This window comes from Pocillopora verrucosa, chromosome 2 (genome assembly GCF_036669915.1).
Source record: "Pocillopora verrucosa isolate sample1 chromosome 2, ASM3666991v2, whole genome shotgun sequence".
NCBI lineage: Eukaryota > Metazoa > Cnidaria > Anthozoa > Scleractinia > Pocilloporidae > Pocillopora > Pocillopora verrucosa.
In genome coordinates this window covers 5,140,267-5,166,693 of record NC_089313.1, presented here as the reverse complement: position 1 = coordinate 5,166,693, position 26,427 = coordinate 5,140,267, and the positions used below count along the sequence as shown (strand labels likewise).

Below are 26,427 nucleotides of genomic sequence, written 5' to 3'. Positions count from 1 at the left end.
GATTTTATTTTCCTTGTCAGTTTGAGAAGTCGGCGGTATCTTACGCCTGTGTAGCTGTCTGGATTCTTCGCGCATTGGCTGAATTGAGCAAGGTGAATCGTAGTTCAATCGTGATTTCTAAATTTGTAGGGAAACTTTTACTATCGAAGGCCTTTTATTGACCCCAAAGTAGGATGTTCTCTAACTCTCTTATCGTTATCATCAAATGATAAACAATTTCTGGACAAAACACCATCCATCAATACCATTAGTTACAAACAGAATATGAAAATAAAAAAGTCCTGTCACTCTTTATGTACGAATAATCTGAGGCTCGTATCGTGCGGAGGTCTGGTTCTAAATCCTCAAATCGAGGTTGAATCGTCCTTTTCAATATGGCTTCCTTGTGGAGAAGAGTGTCTTCATGGCTTTCCCCTTTGTGCGGATCGTATCTGAAGAGCTTTGCATCGTGATCGACCGATCGTCTTCAAGAAACTAGATCAATAAAATGGCAAGGCATAGAAACTACAGAAATTATGCCTACGAAGACGGTATAGTACATGTTGATTGTTATTAATTCAAACCAAATGTTATCTTTTTCTGAGTTACATTGTGAAGCCCAAACGTGGAAAGTAGAGATGTGAGGCTTTCTAAAACACGCGCTGATCGTAGTAATTCTATTAGCTCAGATGTATGTAACATGAAGTAAATGTATCAGATTCTCATTCGGAGAGCTTTACGGAAATTATCGCCAAGATTTCAATGTACATTTCACCCCATACTTCATTATATATGCATACGTACAATTTTGCAACATAGGATAAGTCTCGGGTATTTCGGGATTGTCCATCTCGTAAAAAGATCTGCACAGATAGCAAGGAAGGTCTCATAGTCGTAATAAATCATTGGGCTGCAACAAAATCTTACCAATTCACTCGGTTGATTCATCCCCAAGGTCTTGTTATGTTCATGGCTGTAAACTTGCAGTGATCAATGTGGGGAAATGAAAATGTCTAAGAATGTCAGATCAAATGTGAAATTGAACTCAGTTTCAACAAAAAGTGCAACACCACATGCACATGATGATTTGTCAGTGATTGGTACTGACTACATTTTGTAGAAGTAACTTAAGTAAGACAATATATGTGTTGCCTTTTGGTCATCAATTTTTTCATTTAACTGTAGACATGTCTGATGATGTGTATGGTCATTCAGTGGAGGATTATGACATAGCAGTATCACCAACCACTGGTAGGGGTTATGTATACTTTTAAAATTTGGTAGGGCTAAAAGGTGTAATTGGTATTGCTCCTTTAACTCCCAGAAGTTATTAACATGTAACCTCTCCTTAAAACATCTATACATTATCCAGCAGACAGGTCATGAGAATACTCTTGATTTAACACCAAATCCTTGCAACTAATTTACAAGGAAATGTGTAGTAAAAAGAGTTTGGGTTTACCCTAAAGTAAATATTGTTTGATGAAATTGAACAACAAGCTGATGTTGGGTTAGAAGAATCAAATTTTTTTATGTTACTTGTAAGGAACCATAAATTCATGTACACTGTATGTGACTTACTGAAAACATAATTTTTTGGGTGAAGAGAATGGCTACGAGGGGAGGTCTGTTTGAAATTATTTAATCAGTTGGTCATTAAAAGGCAGGAAGTTTAAAAAACCTGTGACTGTGGCAATCATGTCATAGGTGTTGTTTAATTGAGTGGGACATTAACTAACAATATTTCATTGAATTTTATTGCACGTCAGCTGAAGAATTCCTGTTCAGACGTAGCAATAGTCGGGACCCAAATCTATCAGCATACATGGCTGATAGATTTGGCAGAGTGGAAGAAGAAGATGAAGAAGAATCCGATGACGAACCTCTGGCTACATCACAGGACTACAGAAGACCTCAGTTAGATCCCAGGAGTGAAGGTAAAATACTAAAGGAAAAGGAATTAAAACAATATGGAGATAAGGGAAATCTGAATTTCAAGGCTGGAACCTTACACTAACATCTTAATAGATATGCCGTAACTGAAATCATGCAGATTTGCAGTCAGCCCATTTATTTAATTTAAAATCCACACACTTATAGTGTTAGACTTGAGCAAAAACAATACTTAATGTGAAAAAATGAAATTGTGGTAATTTTTTTAACATTTTTATTTTGAGTGCAACTATCTGGATACTAAATTTACTATCTAGTTTAAAATTGATCATCACATGTGACTCTCTTACACTGGGTTTTCAGAAAAATTATCCTCTTGTTTGGATCAACTACATTCTATTCTTGGAGAGAACTTAGATGAATGCACAGCTGTAACAGCAGTTATACAGAACAACTTTGACTTAGAGAGGGCTCTGGATCAAATTCTTAGTGGTGGTATGTTCTACTGTGTATGTCACAGGTCAAATTATGTTCAGGTTCATAATTGTACAGGTTGGAACAATTTTTTTTATAACCATGTACATGGCAAAGTTGATTAAACCTTGCTAATTTTTAATTTTTGTAATTATTTAATTTTTGGAATTGACCCTGTAAAAATATTTAGCAAGTTGTTAGCAGTCTGGCCCTCTATGACAAAAGTATTCCTTACTGCACATTCACGAGTTACAAAAAATGTGCCATGTCTAATGAGAGAGTCCAGGATTTAGGATTATTGTTAATATGTTGTCTTGTGTTGTTTGTCTGCTAACCATAGAAGTGTTTAGCAGATAGATCAAGGGGAGTTGATTTCATTGATTTCAGGTTAATTCTGTTTTTATTTTGTTTTTCCAGGGGAAAAGCAGGGCATCAAGGATAACTCACGTCCAGCTGGAAGTAAAGGTGAGCTTATATAAGAACACAATGACTAGAGCAATTTTCAGTTGAGTGCTAAAAGTTAACCCTTTACACCTAACATCGGTATGCAAGTTCTCTATACTGTTCTTTATACATTTCCTATGGTGCTTGCAAGGAGAACTTGTTGAACAATCAAGAGCTTCTTGAGTTTCCAACCATTTCTGTTATTCTCATGAACTTAATGTTTAATTTAGGGGTGGTACTGTTGGGAGATATTAGATACTTATCACTCTTAGGAGTTAACCCTTTAACTCTCATGAGTGACCAAGAGAGAATTTCTCCTTACAATATCAACACAATATCAAGCATAGAAGTGATGAGAATAAAGTAAACTATCAATCAGGAGATTATCAGTTGATCCAATACCAAATTCTCCAAACTGACATCATGAGAATTGTATGTCAGACAGTAAAAAGAATTACTAATGAGATCTTGGGAGTTAAAGGGTTAAAAGGTTATGAGGGGATACTTTGGTTGTACGTCTTCTGGCTCTATGATAATATTAATCCAGCAAACTTGTGCCACCCTCTCAATGAATCAGGTGCAACGTCAGAACCAATTGAGATCTAATCTCTGGTATTTTCTCATACTTAGCCCCTTAACCCTTGACTCCCAGATCAAATTTGTAATTCTCCTTACTCTCAACCATACAATTCTTAGAATGTTAGTTTGGAGAATTTAGTTTTGGATCAACTATTTATCCCCAAATTGATATTTTTCTTTAATCTTGTCACTTATCTGGTTGATATAGCATTGATATTGTAAGGAGAAATTCTTTCTTGGTTACTCATGGGAGTTTAAGGGTTAACCCTTTAGAGTGACCAGCATCTGATTTCTCCTTACAATTTCACCCCTCAATCAAACAGTTAGGTCACAAGAATAAAGGGAATGGTCATCAACCAAAGAGGTTCTTGATTGCTCAACAAATTCTCCTTGTCAGCACCTTAGGAAATGTATGGAGAACAGTATGGAGAATATACATACTGATGTTAGGGTGTCAAGGGTTAAAGAAGAAGCATGCCCCACTAACCATATATTAGGCTCAGTTATGCACGCATTCTGAGTGGTTCTCACTTATGATCTATTGGAGGACAGATGTATAGATGATGTCATCATTAAAACTTTTTTTAATTCTTTATTATACAAAACAAACAGATTCCCAGTTGCCGTGTGTCTGTTCAGTAATAGATCACAGAGGACGTCAAAATGTGGTAAGAACATCAGTGACACACTCAGCTGCGCCTCGTGTGCCACTTTTTTGTTCTTACCACATTTTGACGTCATCTGCGATCTATTACTGAACAGATGCACAGCAACTTGGAATCTATTTGTTAAGTTGACTTCACCATTGAGAAGTTTTTATGAAATTATAGCACCATCATCATTATGGTCACTTTTAAGTATTGCCTTCAACAGTTCATAAACTAATTTTATGCCTGTTTGTTCTTCTTTTCCATGTTCTTCATTGTGTGATGTTCTTCCTGTTGTATGGCTTTCACAAGGTAAGATTGTGAATTATTTCAAACCCAGTCAGAAAAACAGGTTCAAGTCAATGAGCAAAATAGACTATGCAAAAAAGCTGTTGCAAAGCAGTTGTCTGCAGGTAGAAAAAAGAATCTCAAAACAACTAAAGAAACAACTTTGTTGGCAAATAATTCTGGCTCAGTAAGTTTGTCAGGCATTTCTCCTACGGCATTATCTTTAAACACTTTGGCTCAAGGATCATCTGCTGACAACTCATCATCAAATGACAGTGTTTTGCGCAAACCAACCATCGCAGCATCTTTGTCTTCAAACTCAAACACAAAATCTGTTGGGTCGTTTAAGATAGATGGAGTATCTGTATCTGAACCTCCTCACACTGTGTCACCTCCCACTTCATTATCATCGGCAGCAGTTGCTCAGTTGCACCAAGCAAGAGTCAGTGATGGATCAGAGATGCCAGCACAAAGCGTTCTGTTAGCAGCCCCTCTAAGTAGCTTGTCTCGCTCAGGAGGGTCATTATCTGTACAGTCAGTGACATCTCTTTCAGTTCCTCTTAGTCATCTTTCTGGCCTAGGAGGACTACCATCTTTGTCAGAGTCACAGAACACAGATAATAACAAGCTCCCCCTGACCTTGGGCAGTCTATCGCAGTTGTCTCCTCAGCAAGGTCCTTTGTCAACTCAGCCAGTGACATCTTCATCATCATCTCTATTGTCAGTTCCTCTAAGCAGTCTTTCAGGGCAGTTAGGAATATCATCAGTTTCAAAGCCGGTGATGGATGGCACTAACAACCCTCCCTTGACTTTGAACACTTCACAGTCACAGTTATCTTCCCAACAGAGCTCATTAACAGGACAAGCATTGCCATTGTCATCATCATCTCTTCTTTCGGTTCCTCTCAGCAGTCTTTCAGGCCAAATAGGAGAATCATCACTGTCAGAGCCGCCAAACAGTGGTCTCCACAACCCTCCCCTGACATTGAAGAGTTTGTCACAGTTGTCTTCCCAGAAAGGCTCATTTGGACCCTCTAATTCTTTGTCAAGCAGCCCTCTGCTCTCACCTCTTAATAGTGTCTCACAGAAAGGCAGTGCATCCACTAGTGAAACAACCCTTGGATCTTTACTTAACTCTACATCCAAAAGCTCTGCATTTTCCTTACCCCATAGGAACTTGGCTGAGATTTCAAAATCAGGGTCAGAATCAGGAGAGGTTATTACACAGGGACCTTCATTGTCAATGCTGCATGGCAGTTTATTGCATGTAAGACACTCTCCAGGAAGTGGAATGGACACATCACCCTCAAAACTGTCTCAGTCATCTGGCACATCCCTTTCATCAAGTCCACTATCAAATGTTGGTACTTTAAATGGAAATTCTTTGGTTCTCAAATTAACTGACCTGAAGATCCATGGCAATTTAAGTGGCATTCACCAGCAGGAGAACGATCATAATCACAACCAGACAATGGAACACAAAGGCGTAAAAACACCTGTGATGCCCTCCATGTCTGACGTGCCTGTGAACCAAGAACAGTTAAAATCAGTGCATGCTGGGAATAACAAACCAATACATGTTGCAACAAGTGCAGAGAAAGATTCTGTTAATATTTACAATGGCAAAAGAACAAAAAAGCATTTAGAGGTAGAAAGAGATGGTGGTAAAACACAAATAAGACTGTCTCCATTGAGAGCAAAACCAACCATGTTTGCTTTAACAATGTGCTCTGCCCATAATGCAGCTGCTCAAAGAGTAGTCAAGCAGCTTTACAATGCAGATCTCTCCAACATAACCCCTTTTGACTTCTCTTCGCCATCACCTGACGATATTGTGAATGAAAAGCATAAGAAAGCATTTTTAAGAAAGAAATGACAGTCAAAAGGAATTCAAGAAAAAATTACACATCGATTAGGCTTAGATATGCAATATACCAAGCACGGCTGATTTTATTTCATTGCTTGATAGTAATTAAATTGAAACGGAGTAAAACTTCATCAATATAATATTTCAATATGAAGTTTAAAAAAAAACACAATTCTAGAAAGCAAGATAATTTTTCCCCCTGTAATTGTCTATATTTTTAAAATTTGTGTAAATTTGCTGTTGTTTTAAATATTTACAGCTAAATGTATATGTTGGAAAGTTTGACCCAATTGTAAGTTTTATTGACTAAATTATGTCGCTGGGGAAACAAAGAACAAAGTTTAATGTCTTATTTGTATTTTAAGAGATAATACTGCACCAAAGTTGTTTTAGTTATGTGATGTTTGTCTAAACACTGCATTTGAATTCCAATGTCAGTATTGCTGTTAACCCTTTAACTCCTATGAGCAACCAAGACAGAATTTCTCCTTGCAATGAAACATCAAGCAGAGAAATGACAAGAAAAATAATGGAGAATATTAGTTGATCCAATACCAAATTCTCTAAACTAACAAAACAAGAATTGTGTGGCAGAGAGTGAGAAGGTTTTACTAATTAGATCTTAGGAGTGAAAGGGTTAAATTTGCTTCTAGGTTGATTTGCAATTTCCTTTGTTACATGCCTTGATTTTGAACCATAAGGTAAGACGACAATTATTAAAAAGAAATTTAAAATCAACCTGGGAAAAGACTCTTTACCTGAAAGGAAAAATAAAGTGCAGTCTAAGAATTACTTTTTTTATAAATGTTAATTGTATATTTAGTGATATAGTGATTTTGCTGTGATATTCTTTGAAATAAAATCCTTCAGATTCAAATGTTCATAGTTTTTTTTTCAATTATCTGTAACTAGTAAATTGAAATACACAGTTAGAGATAAGGTTATAGACCACTTAACTTATAGTACCTCTTTGTACAAAGGGGTACATTTTGCCTCCCCACAATGAGCTTTCCTTGTCTGTTCTCCTCTTCTACCAATATTTATCACTGGTTTGTCAACCTGCTCTCTGGTTCACCTTATTTCAGTTTGTGAGGCTCCTATCAGCTTTTGCTTGGCCAATTAGTTCTGACTTTCCTGCAAGAGTAGGGCAGGGTGCCTTTCCTCTGGTTGTGGTGGAAGGGGAGGGGGAGACAACCTCCTTATATTGTCCCTGATCATGTCTTAAGCTCTTCTGTTCACTTTGTGTTAGTCATCAGCTCCCCCTTTCCTTTCCAAAATGATTTTTTTTGTTTTTCACTTTTGCCTTGTCAGTTAACCCTTTCAGCCCCAAGATCCAAAAATCAATTCTCCACACTGTCATCTATACACTTTTTTAGATTTGAGCTCTGAGAATTGGGTACAAAATCAAGTCATTTCCCTCAGGTGATATTTTTTGCTTTATTTTAATCACCTTTTTCCTGGAAAGTATATTGATGCTGCAAGGAGAAATTCCTCTTTGGTCACTCCTGTGAGTGAAAGGACTGACCTGGATATTATGAAAAAAGTTGCAGTTTTGAAATAACTGTTATGGTTTATATATCAGGGAACTATAGCAGTGTACAAAAAGATCCTGAACCACAGATCAAGCTTCATCATCCTCTCCTGAATAATGCGGCAAGCAACAACAAGAAGGAAGGTGCGTTGGATCCAGTTACTCCTCTGGTTACAGCTCTGTCAGAAAAGGCATCATTGGGCTTTTCAACTCCTTCAACTGAAAAAAAGAAATCAATGGAAAGGTAAGAGTGAAACCACTTTTTGACATTACTCCTTCGCACTCTTATATCAGTATGCATATTCTCCATACTGTTTTCTACACATTTCTCAAAGTGCTAAGAAGGAGAATTTGTTAAACAATCAAGAACTTCTTAAGTTGGTGATCAATTCTATATTCACTTGACTGTAATGTTGGATTCATGGGTGATATTGTGAGGAGAAATTAGATGCAAGTCACTCTTTGGGGTCAAACTGTTAATTTATTCAAATTTCTTTCAAAGTCCCAACTAGCTTTGCACTTTCCTGCATAACTATCAAAAAAAATAGATGACTGTGGACCAGCAACAAAAATAGCACACTGCAAAGATTATTTTGATTAAAATGTCACTCTTGTGTTGATAATTCTAGTTCATGCCTTTCTTATCTTACCTTAGTAATAAACAAGAGCTGCATTTTCCTTGCTCTTTTCCCCAACTGCCAGCTATGCTCTTTCTCAGTCATCAGACTTCTCAAACTCTAATTCAGAGGACATGTTAAGTTTTAAGTTTCTATTCTGTAGCTCTCCTGAAGTACCACTTGAAGAAGACACAGACCAAGCTAAATCAGCAGACACTAGCAAACAAAGAATAGCTGCCAAGAACAGAGAGAAGGAGGTTGAAGTCATCATTTTTAATATTTTTTTGATATTCTTATGATATGCAGTTCATTCCTTTATCATAGTCATAAATCTACAGTTACTTGTTACGCTGGACTTAACTTTTTACCCTTAAACTCTCAGAAGTGTTTAACATGTAACTTCTCCCCATAATATCCATACATTACTGAGCAAACAGGTAATGAGAATACTCAAACTTAGACAGGTACAAGTTGTTATCTTGATCTATCACCAAATTCTCGTAACCAATTTACCAGGGAATGAGTAGAAACAAGAGGGGAGAATTAACAATCAGATCCTGGGAGTTAAAGGGTTTATTACCGGGTAATCATTTTTCAATTTGAGTTTGAATAAAGACATTTAACATTTAAGCACTTGAAAAGAATCTTGAAAAAATTCAGGCTTCTACAGGATTCAAACCTAGGCTTCTCAGATACTTGTTAGGCGCAACTACCAACTGAGCTACAAAGCAACAGGTTGGAAGCAGGGCAAATTTTTTAGGGAGTTCTTCTTTCCTGTATAGCTCATCAGCGAGGATCATTGCCTCATTTGATTTTCAATTGTTAGGTCTAACGAGATCATTGCACTATTTGATAATCAACCTGTAGGTCTAATGAAACTTTTTCATCACAAGTTGTATCACATTCCTCCATGGGAAAGAAGCCTTGCTAGCAACTTTTGCTTTATTTGGTAGGTCATTATTATTATCAAATGCCTCATAAATTGCATTCACTTCAATTTTTGACCGCAGGTGCAAGAAGAGTATGACAGGCGTCAGAGAGGAAAAATTCTTCTTAATTTGGTGGTGATTGGTAGGTAATTCCACGATTAAATTTTCCTGAATTAAGACTATAATCTTGGAACAAAAAAAAGAAAACAAAATCACCCTTAAAAATGTGTAAATGTGGTTGAACTTTAAATGATCACCATCTATGTCTAAATATATTGACAAGAAGATGATAAAATCATGGGCTGTTGGTTAGTTCTTTTAAAATCACTGTTAGCTAATAGAACAGATTATTCCTACATCAATTTTCAGTTGATTGAGGCATGGAAAAAGTCTAGCAACTGGGCTTTTATGGTGAAGTAACAGTGTTGTCACAGCCAACCTTCCTTGGTTCCAATGGTAACCAAATCTCAAGGGCTGTGTGTCACCAACCATCAAACATAAAAGCCATCAAAGGAAGTCAAACAATAATTTGCCACTTGAAAATGTGGTCTTCAAACTTCCCTCCTGCACCACTCAACTGAAAATCACAGTATTGTGTCAAGTAATGACAAATGACTGAATTGCAATTAAAATTACTTTAATTTTTTTGTCAGGTCATGTTGATGCTGGGAAAAGCACACTCATGGGTCATCTTCTTTATCGTCTTGGAGATGTTTCTAAAAAGTCAATGCATAAATATCCTTTTCATTTAAAAACTTTATTCTATAAATTATTTGTCAAATAGTTTATTATAGTTTATACATTGTAGAGGATTTTTATAATTTTTACAATTTGTAAGAATGATTTGACATTGTTTATTCAAATCATCAGAGTAAGGACAAGAGGATTATTGCTCATTTAGGATTATGAATTTTAAGTATTTCCATTTATATATTACGAATTAATACATGTAGATCTTGCCTTCCTAAAAAGTTTTTTTAGTGATAAAGTAACAATGGGATTACTGAATTGTGATTTGAAGAATATTTTGCAAAACCGGTAGCAACTAAAACTGAATTTTGATGGCACTTTCTATGTAATGCTTGTCTCCTCTTACCACGTTTTTGAAAAACCGTCCAAGTTAAAATGTTTCTCTTTGAGACAAAGTCTATAAACCCTTTACACCGTATGATCAGGATCCATTTTCTCCTTACTCTTCTCAAAATATTCCCTTTGATACTAAAAAGGAGAATTTGTTTAACAGTGCAAGCTTTTTAGCTTGGCAACCATTTCCTTCATTCTCATATTTTTAATGAATGGATCAGCAGTATTACTGTAAGGAGGAATTAAATACTGGTCACTCTTAGGGTTTAAAGGGTTAAGATTCAGGAACTTACCTGGAAGCTTGGCACCCCATCCCATTAACTGCACTATAAAGCTTCCAGGAAAGTTGGTATTCTGTTAGTTATCCTTGGCAATGTGTCAGTAGCCTGTGAGCAGGAGCTCATTTTTAGCCTAGCAGGACCCGCGTTTCTCCATGTGTGGGCAGATTTGAAATGAGTTGTTGGGAGGTTTACTGGATATCAGGCACCAACAATGTGCTAGACCCATTGCAGATCTTTGGCCGGCGTGTACTAACAATGTAGATCTCACATAAGTAACCTTTTCTTAACTGGAATACATATGAAATGGAGAGTAAAAAAGCAGGAAAAGCTTCTTTTGCATATGCCTGGGTTCTGGATGAGACTGGCGAGGAAAGAGAAAGGTAAGTTACCTATTTAACAAATAGATTCCTTGTTGCTGAGCATCTTTTCTGTAATAGATCACAGATAAAGTCAAAATGTGGTAAGAACAAAACGTTGCTGGTCTCTGATGTCCTGACTATATTTTGACTTGTCCTGTTATCTTTTACTGAACAGACCCATGGCCACATGGAAACTATTTGTTTCCTTTGATAAAAGGCAAAATGTTGTTAATGGTGAGGTCATCTATGGGTCTTGTCCTGTAATAGATCATAGGTAAGGACCAATCAAAATGCAAGCATAATTCAGCTTATTATGTAATAACCCTAACCCTAATCGATTAATTTTGTACTGTGGCAAGGAAGGGGATATGTGAGATCAAAGACCAGCCTCTGTTTTGATGAATTCTTTGTTAACCAATCTGAGTGATCTGCTGATTTTTTGACAGGGGAATAACAATGGATGTTGGTTTAACAAGGTTTGAGACAGAAACCAAATTGATAACACTCATGGATGCCCCAGGACACAAAGACTTCATTCCAAACATGATCACTGGAGCAGCTCAGGTTTGTTGACTTTTTGATTCCTTGGCTGCATTTAGTGACATAAATAGTTGTTAATTGACAGGGTAGTGATGCAATACTACAGAAGTAATGTGTAATTACCATAGCAGACAGCCATGTCTATGATCAGTCTATCATAGATGCTGCTGCATTGCAACATGGGCCAGGCCTCTGCAGCTTGTTGTGCTGCTTCGTCTCGCTGCTTCGTCACACATGACTCAATGCTAAGTAGACTTTGCACACAAGCTAGAGAATCAGGGGTGTTCAATGTCCCCACCCACCCCGTGATGGTAAGATCACATGTATGGAGTCTATGTACCGTGATCTTTTAGAAAGTGGTGTAAGTTTTAATCTGCACCCTCTGAATTGATTGAAAGGATGTAGGAGATAAGGCAATAGCTTAAAGTAAGTTTTTGGTTTTTTCACAATTGTGGTTAGCTGGATGAAAGCTTTTAATGATAGTTTGCAAGGGTAGATAAACCCCAAAGAAGAAATAGTAAGCTAAACGAGAATGAGAACGGTGAAGAATGGAGAAGATAAAGCAGATTTGAGATTTAAATGACAAATTGTAAATTGAAGGTAAAATTTTGAAAAACTTTCAAACTGTGTGGTAGCAGCTGTAACATCACCATCTCATATGTTGGTCATCTAAGCTAGCATGAGCACTTTTTTGCAGACAGTTTTATCTTGTAGTTTATGTTTTCCCAGCTCTGTTGTTGTTGTGTTATTTTTGGCTCTGTTGTTGTTGTTGTTTTTCTCTGGGCTGCATTGACTGGTATCTTTGGTGATCCCAAAGAGTGACTAGCATCTAATTTCTCCTTACAATATCACCCTTGAATCAGACATTAAGGTCACAAGAATAGGGAAATGATCACTAACTTAAGAAGCTCTTGATTGTTGAACAAATTCTCCTTGTCAGCACCTAAGGAAATGTATGGTGAACAGTATAGAGAATATTTATACTGATGTTTGGGTGTCAGGAGCTTAGAAGAAATTGCTGTCTGTGCAATTATCTGTCAAACTGATATTCTGAGGTTTAATCTCAGGCTGACGTCGCTGTGTTAGTGGTTGGCTCCAGCACTGGTGAATTTGAAGCAGGATTTGAAGCTGGAGGGCAAACAAGGGAGCATGCGCTGCTTGTCAGATCACTGGGTGTAACGCAGGTCATAGTGGCTGTCAACAAGCTTGACAACGTAAGTAGTTCTTATATATAAAAGTAGAAGTTTTGTATGAGCACGCAAGATTCCATAAACAATTTTTTATGGAACTTGCTTCTTGAGTGATGTCCAAACTATCCAAGTTGTTCATATTTAGGGGAAGGCACAGTAATATCCTGTACAAATGTTTTGATTTCAGGTTGACTGGTCAGAAGCCAGGTACAATCATATTACAGGAAAACTCAAGCACTTCCTAAAACAGGCTGGGTTTAAGGTATGTTCATCTTTGTACAAGTTACGTAAAATGTGTAATACCTCCCTCCTCTCCCCTCCCCTCTTACCCCGGGTTTGATTTCGCTCTCATAACAATTTTCTGTCCTTGATAGGAGTCTGATGTGGTATACGTTCCTTGTAGCGGTCTCACTGGTGAGAATCTAACAGGGTCTTCCAAAGAGCCTCTGCTGCGCGCGTGGTATAATGGACCCTCCTTACTGGACAGGATAGGTACAAAATCAGTCCTTAAAGAAAGATGTTAAATATTTGTAACGAATAATGAACATAGGAATGAGTATATTCTCCGTGATGTGTAAAACACTGCCAGTTCCGATTTGGTTGTCAGACGCTTTGCCAACCTAAGGGAACTCTTTGGCAAGTTTGGCCTTATACTAGAGTGCAGTTCGGTTGATTGTTGTTAAGCCTAAACAAGATTTTCCCCATTGGCCAATCGTAAGAAAGGAAATATCACAAAGAACCAATGAGAACCTAAGGTAAAAACACGGTAAAGTCTTTTAAGCGGGGGAAACGTGACTTGCAAATTCGCGATTGGCTTAAGTTTTGAATTGGTTGATTTCACGAATGGCGCGAGTTTTCTTGACCAGCTTGAAAGCGTGCTGAAGAGAGACAAAAAGCCATCCCGGACTACTATCAATTGGAAATTGATTTTACGTGTCGAGCACACTGCTATTGCTAAGTTCAGTAGTCAGTGTCAAAAGCATCGTGCGTGATTAGTAAGAGGAAAGGATGCGAAAGATAGAATAGCGAGCTTGTTCGTTCAACATGTAAGTTGAATGAATAAAGGGGGTAAATTTCTAAAGAAACTGTGGTACTGCGTCGGTGGGAGAATATAACATGGTAATTTACTTTTGTCAACGGAGTTGGAAACGTAAACTGGCCACCGTGGAGAGTTTCAAACCCGACGTTTCGAGCGTTAGCACTTCGCCAGAGGAATTGTTGGTTGTGTGTGGGTTTATATGCAGAAAATGGAGCCACGTTCTGCACATAAACAGACACACGGGAGAAATTATTATTTGTTATGTTGAAGCATTGATGTCACCTGTAACAAAAGGTCAAATATTTCCAGTTCTGGAAATTTTAATTTTTTTTTCCAATAGATAATTTTAAGCCTCCAAAGAGGGACTTGGACAAGCCATTTCGGTTTTGTGTGTCAGATATTTATAAGGGTAAGTTTTACTTTGTGTGGATCTGGAGTAAATTTGATATTTAACTATTTCTTTGGAAATAGAAGCTGGTTTGGGCCAGTTTTTTTTTTTAAGATGATTAAATCGTTATTATTGCTTGATCTTATCCTTGTTTTTAAAGCAGAGATAAAAGTCTAATTACTTAACCTTTACACTCTAACATCAGTATGCATATTCTCCAATATGAGGTCTAGTTTCATTGAAACCCTAAACTCATTCAACACGAGACTTTTATTTATTACAATGTTAGAACACTAATAACACTTTTTCATGTACTTCAGGAATGGGAGCAGGAATAAACGTAACTGGTAAACTGGAAGCTGGTAGACTTCATGTCGGTGACAAGATTGTCGTTATGCCAGCAGGAGAGCAAGGGCAGGTGAAAGGTGAGCAAAACTTAGTTTACAAATGATGGTTGCGTGGCAAAATTAAGGAAGAGCGCACTTTGATTGACTGGTTAAGTGATTGATAGAAAGTCGCAATGGCCAATCAGAAAAGGAAAACATTGCAAGCACCCAATGGAACACAAGGTGATTGGTCGAGAATTCGGCGCGAGTTTCCTAGACTAATCACAAAGCGTGATGAAGAAAAAACCAACGCAATTCAGTGTTGCTTTTGAGGCGCAATTTTAAATTTCCCAGACTAACTTTGGGCCTCATTAGAAGCCAGTAGTGTATGTAAAATCCTGGCTTCAATGAGAAGCAGTAAGTCGTTTGGTTTCAACATTTGTGTTGCCGATTCTAACTTCTTGGACAAGTTGAGTGAATATTCATCAGAGTATGTTTGAGTCAATTCTATCATAAAGGATAGTAATAATTTAGCCGACGTTTTTATCATTTCGGAGCATGTTGTTCCTCGTTAACAGTTTTAGAAACGGTTATGCGCTGAGCAGAATGTTTTTTAATCCTTGCTGCAAACCGTTGTTGGGCTAGCACAGGCAGCCCAACATATGAGAAAGCCTTTCTCTTCAGTCTTGGAGCAATTTGATCAGCTCTCGACTGACTATGGTCATCTCCAGAGGTGTCCCTGAACTCTTCTGTGTTTTGGACTTTACAGGGTGGAAGCTTGGCAGAAGGGCGGAAAGTGTCCATCTGTTGTTCTTTTTGTAATTTTAACAGAGTCGGCAAAGCATCTTTTGTCACTAGTATTCCTGTGAACAAATCAACTATAGTTATACTTTTGAATTGTGTTTGAAAAATAGTGCGGAAAGTTTCAAAGTTTTGTTTTGTTTGCCCTCTGAGTGGTTCAGGAAACCTGCTCTATTCTCTCGTCCAATCAGGCGAAAGTCCGATCGTTAACTGGTCACCCGTGTTTTCCCGCGCTACAGGTCGAGTCTGATTGGCTCCTTGTGTAACTTAACTGTTGTTGTGGTTGGCTACGGTGATTACTTTGGTTTTGGGCTTCATGGCACTGAGTCAAAAGCGCTTTATAATATTCTACCGATGTATTATGAACGAACTAAAGTTGCCACCGTTAACATAGATGTTAATAACACTTAAACTTCGCAATTCCATGGTGTCTAGCTCTCTTGACAAACTCAACTCAGACTGTTAGCGTCCTCAGGTGATATTACCAGGTTTATTATGTGTTTCAATCTGAACAAAACTTTAACTTGGTGTAACTTACCAGTGCGATCAAGAAGCTTATGGGGTTTGTCAAGCTTATCTTGTGCCGACGTTCCCGCCTGAAATGCTGCTGATCTTTTAATGTGAACAGTAATCGTGAGCTGTTTTGCCACTTCTGGGAACTTTGCGCTAAACAAAGAGAAACCAAAGTAGAATTACTATGATCTTCCATCAACCAGAAACTAAGCCGTTTTCTGCCCGTAATCACAACTGTTGATAGCATTATACTATCACAGGGCGAGGCTAAGTACCACTTAAATCTTAAATCTCCCGGTCACTTGCGTTTTCCTGCGTTTCAAAGCAGTTCGCTTGTTTCTTCTTCGAGTTCTCATTGGCTTTTTGTGTTAATTTTTTTCCTTTTTAATTGGCCGTTGTGATTACGTTAGTTTTGGTTTTACAATATAAAAAATGGGCGTTATTGATGAAGATGGACTGGAGTACCTAAAGTAAGGTGATAGCTTCTGGGATGCACGTGTTGTCCTCGTTCTTCTCCATTCGTCAGCATTTTTTAAAACGTGATTATCACGTGCAGCAGTGCTCGCTTTACCACATTCTCGGAGCAACTGTGCACATCGGATATGCCCCATTCTTTCTGCTGATATCAGTGGAGTTTCACCCAAGTCGTTTCTCTGATCAATATCCAAGCCGTATTTCCTCATCTGTTCAAGAATCATTCGTGTTATCCCAAGATTTCCCGAAGCAGACGCATGATGCAAAGCTGTGTTTCCGTTGCAGTCTTTATCAAGCCACGGAATCTCTCTCTCCTCTATCATGACTGAAACTAACTTAATACACTGCTTCATACAACAGTAACTAAAAACTGAGATACCGAATTCGTCTTTATGCTCCACTCCGGCCCCATGTCGTAGCAAAATACGCCCCAAAGACACCCTTAAGAATTCATTGTCAAGATCGCAGACAAGGCGTAGCGGCGTGCACATGCGCGAATCGAGTTTATTGACGTTGCATCCCACATTTGCTAGGAGACGTACTTGTTGTTGATTACGACGAATTATTGCCTGATGAAGTGTTGGCATGGCTGTAATTTAGAGACCTAATGACTGTTATCGGGATCACGAGGGTTACTTGCTGCCTGAACTGAAAATACACAATTGTCGTTAATTGCTGTGACAATGCTACCTTGCCAACAAAAGAACTTAGCCTAAGGGTTAATCGTAATTCAACACCTCACCATTAAACCGAGCGTGCTTTTCGGTACAATTTTTGTCTAAATCTGGAAGCCAAAATGCCTCATTTTGTTACGTTTTTCTTCATATTTTATTTCACATTATTACAGAACATTTTCCTTAACCTCTGTATTCTGTTGTGGAAAACGACAGTAATTGCGGCCCCCATACTCTCTTTGTTATTTTCCTCCGCAACAATGCATAATTCACCTTTGATTCGTATAATCAATTTTTCCGTTTTGAATTCGTATTGATCCGTTTTGATCAGTTAACTCTAACTAATTTGAACCAAAATTACTTTTGATTGAGCATAATTCCTTGTTAATTAATAACAGGATAATTAAAATTCAAATCAACCCGATAAGTTGAACCCGCGCTATCTCGAACGATGTTTCGTTTCCCTTGGGAGTTCGAGCTAGTAGAGTTCTGTTGTATTGCTATCATTTTTTTTTTCGTCTTATGCCATGAATATCTTGTGGCTTTTTCCTATTTGAGGAAATTTTCAATAATTACAAAGCAATTGTTTAAAGCATACCCAAATATTATGAACTAGCTCATTTAAATTGTGGTTTCACGGGTTCGAGTTGAAGTAATTTTCAAGTTCGCGATTTTTTGCTTATTTTTTTTAAGCGTTCCACTCGTCTCTTGCGCCTGTATCTGGCCATGAAATTTAAAATGGACCGGCTATCAAGAATTTTGCGTAGATGCTCATAAAGAACCGGCGTTATTTCAGTTTAAAATCGTAGAAGCGGGAAAATCTTACATTAGACTCATGCAATCCAATTACATTTTAATACCTTGTGTAGTTCACATTTTCCAACCTGTTGTAGTTTGTGTGCCATACGCGTAGTAACAAACTTCGCGTTCTTCAGATCGAGTTGGTTTGATCTAAGATGTCGCTATGGTGAAATCAGTTGGGGAAAGTGAGAAGTTACGAACTAACTAAGAACTATCGCCTATGTATGCTGTGGTCGGCTTTTTGAAACAATTAAAGCCGAAATTCGTTTCTTTGATTTTATAATTACGTTCAACTAATGAGGTAGCGGCAAGGTTAATAGGCATTATATTTGTAAACACGCTAAAATACACCAATGCCTTCAAATTACTGAATAGTTAATTATTAATGTAAGTATGTTGTTGTTGGACTTTCTTGTTTTTAGAATCATCTATTTGAGGATCATATACTACTATTTTGTAAAGGAAAACGCAAAATCTAAAAGAAAAACAAACAAACCAAAACGATCTATAAGGTTAATTTGTAAGTGATGTAAATGTAAAAGACCGTCTCCGAAATTACTGCTGACAGTTTACACCAGTAATTAATAAATTGCGCACCCCTGATATTTGTACCCACTCCAAAATATTCACCGTTTGGGAATCTTATCTATTTTTATGTAGCTAGGTGTTGTTTCATCAGTGAAAATTTAATTAACTCTTCCACTCCCCAGAGTAACCAACAAGAACATTCTCCGGACAATATCGTTACATTTTCAAAGCAGATGAAAGCGAAAAGAAATATCACTAGGGGTATATTGTGTACTTTAAACCCAAATACTCAAAGCTCAGATTTTAAGAAATTTACGACTGACGGTTAGGATAATTGATATCTAATGTGAATGAAAAATACAGAAATTCGTGTGATTGGGGTATATCATTACATGATCTTCTCCGAGAAAAGAAATGTCGCTAAATCTGAACAATTTCTCTCGATTACCTCTTTGATCGCTTAAATTTTACCAGATATCGCTCGCTTGTAGCATCTCAAGCGGCAACTAAAGCTTTTACTTAACTATTCGTTCATTTTTCAAAGGAAGGCTATATGTTTGTTTACTGTTTCCACTCAGGCCTAAGCATACATGACGAACCTGTGCAGTTGGCGTGCGCCGGGGATCACTCCACATTGGTGCTATCGGGCTTGGACATGATGCATGTCGGGTAAGTATGGGATGACTGTGGCACCTGATTCATAGAGACACCTGTTGTACTGTTGAAGCTAGAAGACTATCAATCGAACAGTTCAAAAGGGACCTGATTTCATTGGTGGTTGGATAACGGGTAGCAGACAAATGCCCGCCTACAATTTTTTTACATTAAACGAGTTGTGTTATGGGTTGTACATCTTGAAAAATGTATGCTGAGTTTTTTATTTGGCTTTTTTCAATCCTATACAATTTCCCTCATCCCTATCTTTCCACGTATCTCTCTGTAGTCCTTCACGATGAAGGTAATCTTGCACGTAGCAGAAAATGACCCAAAATATCACGATTTATACTGCGTGGGTGGATAACGTTCTCAGAGAGCTTAGTACATCAATCATTTTTGACCACGCAAGATGGTAGTGTTCTACGGCTATTAGTAAGGGACTCAAAGTCTTGGTTAGCCTGCAGAGCAGCCATAATTTTTGCAAGCGAGTGCTCAGTATTTTCTTAACGCAAATTATGGCCGCCATCTTTTGTTTTGATGGCAGCGGAAGGCTGGGGAGAGAAAGAAATTTGTAGAGCGACGGTCAAGAATAAGGAGAGGGGTGGGTGGGGGAGTGAATAGTAGTCTTTCGCCCTTCCTCCCATCCCCGCCTGCCGCCGCCTCTATGTCCAAATCAAAGATGGCCGGTTGAATAAACGATCGCGAGCTTCTTAACGTTAACTCGAACTAATAAGATGCCCTAAGTCTTGTTTGGTTTTTTTATCTTCAGATTGGGAACTGTTTTGTGTCCAACCCGTTCGCCGATCAAGTGTACCACCAAATTGAAAGCTCGCATTTTAGTTTTTAACATTCGTGTTCCTATCACCAAGGGATTCATGGTGAGTAGCCATTGTGGATTTTGACAAATAAACTATGTTAAGAAGATTTCTCAGATTTTTCAATGATTTCTGCCCGAAAAAAAATCCATTATTAAGCTTGAAAAGAAAATCTCTTTGACGAGCGGTTTCAATTTACATTGGACTCTAACTTGACGATTTTAAGTATTTTATCGTGGCTTTTTGGAATATGAGTCTCTTAATTAACTGGCAGAGCGTTGGATTTTGTGTTAAAAGGTCTGGGTCCAAACCCTGGCCGGGTCATTTTACGCGATACTTTACTCCGTGTGCGTGAGTACAAGAAAATTGTGAGAGAAACTTGATAAATCAAGCCTTGACCCTTAAGCTTGACTAGCGCCTAATTTCTTCATACAATATCAGCCCTGAATAAAACATCAAAGCCACAAGAATAAAGAAGCTCCTGATTGAGAAACAAATTCTCCCTCGTCAGCACCTTAGGAAATGTATAGAGAACAGTATGGAGAAGTTGCATACTGATGTTAGGGTGTAAACATCTTTAACCTTACCGTTCGAAATTAGTCTGTCTGTACAGTCACGAACAAGCCTGCTTACTTGCCTACATCTCTTTGCAGACCCCTAGTAAGTATAAGAAAGCTTGCATGAGGCTCGATATTTTGAAAGGTTTTTAAGTGATTTTATGTGAGTTAAAAAAAATACACTAAACTGGGAACTGACTGTTCAGTTCACATCCAAATACGAAAACTGTGGATGTCGCTTGACCTAGTTCATTAATTAACCGTTCTTAAATTGTTCCTGCCGTAGTGTAGTAATTTTGTTAAGGAGCGAAAATAGCAAACCTGAAAACACTCCAAGAGTCGACAGAGTAAACAAAATCGACAGAATTGACATAATCGACAGAGTTAACAAAATCAACAGAGTGGACAGAATCAACAGAGTGTACAGAGTGGACAAAATCAACAGAGTGTACTGAGTGGACGAAATCAACAGTGTACAGAGTGGACAAAATCAACAGAGCGTACAGAGTGGACGAAATCAACAGTGTACAGAGTGGACAAAATCAACAGAGTGTACAGAGTGGACGAAATCAATAGAGTGTACAGAGTGGACGAAATCAACAGTGTACAGAGTGGACAAAATCAACAGAGTGTACAGAGTGGACAAAATCAACAGAATGTACAGAGTGGACAAAATCAATAAAGTGTACAGAGTGGACGAAATCAACAGTGTACAGAGTGGACAAAATCAACAGAGTGTACAGAGTGGACGAAATCAACAGAATGTACAGAGTGGACAAAATCAATAAAGTGTACAGAGTGGACGAAATCAACAGTGTACAGAGTGGACAAAATCAACAGAGTGTACAGAGTGGACAAAATCAACAGAATGTACAGAGTGGACAAAATCAATAAAGTGTACAGAGTGGACGAAATCAACAGTGTACAGAGTGGACAAAATCAACAGAGTGTACAGAGTGGACGAAATCAACAGAGCGTACAGAGTGGACAAAATCAACAGAGTGTACAGAGTGCACAAAATCAACAGAGCGTACTGAGTGGACAAAATCAACAGAGTGTACAGAGTGGACAAAATCAACAGAGTGTACAGAGTGGACAAAATCAACAGAGCGTACAGAGTGGACAAAATCAACAGAGTGTACAGAGTGGACAAAATCAACAGAGTGTACAGAGTGCACAAAATCAACAGAGCGTACTGAGTGGACAAAATCAATAGAGTGTACAGAGTGGACGAAATCAACAGTGTACAGAGTGGACAAAATCAACAGAGCGTACTGAGTGGACAAAATCAATAGAGTGTACAGAGTGGACGAAATCAACAGTGTACAGAGTGGACAAAATCAACAGAGCGTACAGAGTGGACGAAATCAACAGTGTACAGAGTGGACAAAATCAACAGAGTGGACAAAATCAACAGAGTGTACAGAGTGGACGAAATCAATAGAGTGTACAGAGTGAACGAAATCAACAGTGTACAGAGTGGACAAAATCAACAGTGTACAGAGTGGACGAAATCAACAGAGCGTACAGAGTGGACAAAATCAACAGAGTGTACAGAGTTGACAAAATCAACAGAGTGTACAGAGTGGACAAAATCAACAGAGCGTACAGAGTTGACAAAATCAACGGAGTGTACAGAGTAGACAAAATCAACAGAGTGTACACGAAACGAGTTTCCCCAGTCTCTTGGCACTTCGTTGAATTGAGGTTACACTGTATCTTAGTCTTCTGAACGTTCAGTACAAGGATGGAAATGCAGTTACCACTTCATTTTCCATACGGTCATAAATAACTCTCGTAGCGTAACACTTACATCCCGTAAGACCATGCTCGCCAACAGCGTCCTTAAACCTTCTTTTTAACACTAGTCTATTTGGATTATTTTTATCCATTTTCTCCAAATCAGGATATAACAGAGTCGCCCTGCAGAGTTCTCTAATTTCTCTAAGGTCTTTACTGTAAAAAACACTTTTATCCCTTTTCTGAGGGTACATGTGTGTTTTGGCGATATGTACCCAATTTGGCTTCCTCATCCATTCTTCGGAACTTAAGTTTACCTTTAATGTCGGACGTTTTCGTACAGCCCACCTTTGTTGAATTCCTCTCTTTTTCATAGGCATGTCGATGTGGAGGCTCTTGTTCCTATCTCCATTCCGCCTCGGGTATACACGCTGCCCTTGCCGAGCGTGTATTGCTGATTTGTTGTCCTCGTCTCTCTTCCAGCTTGTCCTCGTATATGCACTTTCCTTTTCCCAAGCCTTCTTAGGATATTCTTGTACTATCTTTTTGCTCTTCATTCCGTATTTGTACGTTTATTTATTTTTTGACGGAATTGACAAAATCAACAGAGTCGACGTAGAGGGAAAACTCCAGCTATTATTTTTTTCTCAAGTGGTTCTGATTGGTCCGTATTTTCTGCTTATAGGTGCGGTTTTTTTTTCCTTGCGGGCATTATTTTCAAGCAAAGTATTTTTAAGCAAAAGCCTATTCATAACTCAGTAATCGTCTCTTTTCTCACTCTTAAATCACTTTGGTTGCCAGTAGAAAATTGTTTTCGAAATGAATTTGTGGCAGCAAATGTGTCATTTGAGTGATTAAGCAAGAGGACGGGAACGTCATTTCAGAACGGGAAAGCGCGCCGATGGTATGGACATTTCGACTTCCGGTGTGGAGCGTTGCCGTTTCCCCCAACAAGTTCAGAACGTCATTTCGCAGGCTTTCCCGTCGCGATCAAAACGCCTGGGATTTGCGTAAATTGTGCACTTATAAATGAGATAATGCTGTCTGGAATGATTTCAGAACTCATTTCCAGCATAACGGGGTCACTTCCTTTGTTTTATTCGGTGTATTTTAATGTAGCGCTACATTTATGCTGGATTCCGGAAAGGAAATACGATCGTTAACAAACGATCCAAGATTTCAGGGCTCAGTTCGCTTTTAATTGAGCAAGGCCTAAAACAACGTAAGGGCTTTTCTTTGATACATTTCTTCAACCCTGTATGAAAACTCCAAGATTGGGATGCTGTTCATTTTATCGTGAATTAATTCATCAATAAATTAAACTTGCTTCAGGTTTAAGTTTATCAAAATGAAATATCACGAAGCTTACCTACTGTATTATTCAGTGTCATTTGTTTAAAAAATGTTCTACGAATTGAAGTCAGAGATGAAAAAATTCCATGTTAATACAGAGGAGCCATCCAACTGGAAACCATTCTATTCATATGCAAATACGAAACGTGTGGATGTCGCTTGTTCATTATCCGTTCTGAAATTGTTTCTGCCGTAGTCTAGAAACGTTTTTTTTTTAATGTTCATCGTGGCCATCTTCTCTTGAGGTTACGAGATAAGGAGCGAAAATGGCAAACCTGAAAACACTCGCTATCGACAATATCAGGTTATGAATGAGCTTGCGGCAGTTTCTCAACGGGAATCCTTCCTTCGAGTGCGAGAGGTTCCAAAGATGAACCAAAAATAACAAAGTTTTCAGTAACAGCGTCCACTGATACAGACATGCCTCCAGTGACGGGTGGTCCCAGGTCACGTTCCTCGTCTTAACCCTTCCTACGCAGATAGCTGACACCGTTATGGCAAATATCGAATAGTACTAAGCTCTTAGATAGCCATTGCGCGTGTTTAAAAGGAAGATGGTGATCGTGTCTTCGCGAACACGGGGTAAAGGAAATATTCTTGTGCGTCCTCCACGAAAAGATCGAGCTTTGGAACTTCGGATGTTGCGCCACGATGGAGAGCGACAGAGAAGTCTGTGGTTACCTAGGCCATTTCAAGACTCGTAAATGACAAGCCTTTGCATAATGCTAGAATCAGCAACGTTGACGGCATCGCATGAGTGTTTATTATGCTTCAAGATTACTTAACATTCAGTTAATACTTCATGTAACTTAGCTACAGTTATTACTTTCTGCAAAGAAAGCAAAATGATAATGTGTTATATCAAACTGATCAGATTACTGAAGCACATCTTGTTTTTCATGTTTGCATACAGTCTGATATTTTCGATAAACATAGGCGTCTAAAATATTGAGTGAAAAGTAGTGGATACTGTGAATGAATAAAAGAATGAAAAGACTACCTGAGTAAAAAGTGTGGCGTAATCGTTATGTTTGTCAGTCGCTTTCATCTTTCACACCTGCAGAAGTGTGGAACAAAGAAAAAAATGACCAACACAAAGCTAAGTTTGTTAGCCCACTTGACACTTAGAAGAAAAGAAAGGATGACGAGGGGTCTTTGTAAATAGGAAAGTGTGACATGGTCTTCAGTTTATCAGACTTTTCCTCACTTCCATACCTCTCTAGGAGTTTACATTAAAGGATAAATGGCGAAGGTTTTTTGGGCATGATAAAATGCAACATATTTTGTCACTCTGTTCCATACTTCCAAACTTACGAAGAGCTTGCTTAGTAAGCAGTGTATTAACTCTTTATATTATGGCCAGGATGGACATGGCTTCTTACTGCATTTCGAATTGGAGAGTAGTTTTCCGTAAAACTTGGCCTGTCCAACCACCTCTTGGTCAATGAAACGACATTGGTTTTTTGGAATACCTTAAGGATACATTTAGCTTAAAGCTTTTCCGGCCCCAAAAGAGAGTTTCAAGTACTTGTATGGTCTATTACTCCAGATGTTGAAGAATTCATTCCTTGGTCATTAAGCGTCTCACACAGAACATTTTAGCATCATTTCTAATTGGAGGGATTCCTTAAAGGCGTGATACAATTTTTCGTTTTTTTTATTCTTAGATTTTAAAGTTTTTAAAAGAATTGGACGGCACTAATACAGTGGCGTTGGGAAAACAATGAAAAGAATCCTATATTCTATGACTTTTTTCGCTAGGTAAGAAAAGTTATTTGTTCTAATTTTATCGTCTGTCCTCAGGTATTGTTCCACTACAAAACGTTAAATGAACCAGCTACCATCCAGAGGCTTTGTAGCGTTTTACACAAGAGTACGGGAGAAATCCTACAAAAGAAACCCAGGTAAGAAAGCTTATGTAAGTTACCACAAGGAAAGGTAACCCCCCCATGGCGAGAAAATCAATGTTCCATTTAGTGCTTAGTGCTTACTGACATTTTCACGTCGATGCAGCCCATATCGAACATATGATACTTTGACACTATTTGCAGTCGTTTGTGTGACATACTGAGTTTAACCAAAACCAAGGCAATCTCGAGTTACTTTGTACACTCAATTTAAACTTGTTCTACTGTTTTCTTATCATGTCTCCTTACCTCTTCAGATGTTTAACAAAGAACTCAAATGCGGAGGTTGTAATTCACACCTACAAACCCGTTTGTGTTGAATTATACAAAGACTACAAAGATCTTGGAAGATTTATGCTGCGCTACAGCGGTGAAACCATAGCCGCGGGCGTTGTAACAGAGGTAGGCCTTAAGCCCTTCAACCCTTTCTGGTGTTAATCGTTTAGGCTATTTACTTGTGTCCTTATATACAGATGGGTAATCTTTCAAACGAACAGAAATGAACGCTGTGTTGAAAGAGTATTTTTTGTCATGAGAATAGCTTTCACTAGTCACGGGTGACGTTTGGTAAACGACGTCTTTTTGAGGAATTGGCGTGTATTATGTGAGAGGTTCAACCCTTGTTCCATCCCCAAAAAGTGTTAACAGTGTCATTGTCAGTGCCTCTTCTCCCCTTAACGAGCCCAAAAGTTGCATGCAATGATTCTTATAAATTAGAACCCGACTGTGTTGTTCAAACTACTCAGTATGGCGTCCATTGTGTGTTTCTTGCTTGTGTTTTCACAGATTTTATAAAACAGAGCTTTGCGAGCAAGTATCCTCCCATGATAACCTTGCGAAAAACTGGAAAAAGTCAATGTTTCAAGAAATGGATTGGATTTCAGAACGTTCCGAACTATTTTGCTGTTGTCCCAGAAAGAAAAATTAAATGAATTGAAAAAGATTTTTAAAAAAGTCTTTGAGATTGAGGTTCATCGCTGTGCGGTGATATGTTTATAAAAGAGAATTATAAACGAAAAGAAATGTCTTGTCTTTTGCTTTTCTGAACTTAACTGATCCAAGTGTTCCGTGCAAGTGTTCCGTGCAAGTGTTCAGTGCAGTCGTTTTTCTCCCGTGTCTCCCCTCCCAGATATCAAGGAGTTACTGAGGGATT

General features: G+C 38.2%; 2 protein-coding genes across 3 annotated transcripts; one reads left to right on the top strand and one right to left on the bottom strand.

Moving 5' to 3' along the window:
- Nucleotides 1-373: 373 nt before the first annotated feature.
- LOC131776031 (HBS1-like protein) lies at nucleotides 374-26,215 on the top strand. 2 transcript variants are annotated; one of them, XM_066162209.1, is made up of 21 exons: nucleotides 374-530; nucleotides 1,165-1,230; nucleotides 1,749-1,916; nucleotides 2,236-2,367; nucleotides 2,764-2,811; nucleotides 7,754-7,946; nucleotides 8,483-8,576; nucleotides 9,330-9,390; nucleotides 9,902-9,987; nucleotides 10,913-10,992; nucleotides 11,418-11,535; nucleotides 12,579-12,725; nucleotides 12,889-12,963; nucleotides 13,076-13,193; nucleotides 14,081-14,149; nucleotides 14,449-14,553; nucleotides 18,824-18,914; nucleotides 19,672-19,780; nucleotides 25,171-25,271; nucleotides 25,532-25,676; nucleotides 26,061-26,215. In XM_066162209.1, exons 1-21 carry the CDS (start codon nucleotides 488-490, stop codon nucleotides 26,067-26,069), a joined length of 2,058 nt encoding a protein of 685 aa, XP_066018306.1. In that variant the 5' UTR covers nucleotides 374-487; the 3' UTR covers nucleotides 26,070-26,215. The 2 variants fall into 2 exon arrangements, with proteins under 2 accessions (XP_066018306.1, XP_058948156.2); XM_059092173.2 differs by lacking the exons at nucleotides 7,754-7,946; nucleotides 8,483-8,576; nucleotides 9,330-9,390; ... (11 more) ...; nucleotides 25,532-25,676; nucleotides 26,061-26,215 and adding an exon at nucleotides 4,334-6,961.
- On the bottom strand, nucleotides 15,001-16,829 carry LOC136278955 (ankyrin-3-like). The gene is made up of 3 exons (XM_066162272.1): nucleotides 16,234-16,829; nucleotides 15,794-15,921; nucleotides 15,001-15,317 (listed from the first exon to the last, which is right to left on the bottom strand). The coding sequence occupies exons 1-3, from the start codon at nucleotides 16,827-16,829 to the stop codon at nucleotides 15,001-15,003; spliced, it is 1,041 nt and encodes a 346-aa protein (XP_066018369.1).
- Nucleotides 26,216-26,427: the final 212 nt, after the last annotated feature.

Bases quoted from the DNA above. Each gene is read 5' to 3' on its own strand.
- LOC136278955 (XM_066162272.1), bottom strand. From the start codon at position 16,829: ATGCCAACACTTCATCAGGCAATAATTCGTCGTAATCAACAACAAGTA. The intron at 15,922-16,233 runs GTACTCCAGTCC...CTCTTTGTTTAG, and splicing joins AAGCTATCACCTTACTTTAG to CGCAAAGTTCCCAGAAGTGG. The intron at 15,318-15,793 runs GTAAGTTACACC...ATTTGTTCACAG, and splicing joins TAAGCTTCTTGATCGCACTG to GAATACTAGTGACAAAAGAT.
- LOC131776031 (XM_059092173.2), top strand. From the start codon at position 488: ATGGCAAGGCATAGAAACTACAGAAATTATGCCTACGAAGACG. The intron at 1,231-1,748 runs GTAGGGGTTATG...ATTGCACGTCAG, and splicing joins AGCAGTATCACCAACCACTG to CTGAAGAATTCCTGTTCAGA. The intron at 2,368-2,763 runs GTATGTTCTACT...TTGTTTTTCCAG, and splicing joins GGATCAAATTCTTAGTGGTG to GGGAAAAGCAGGGCATCAAG.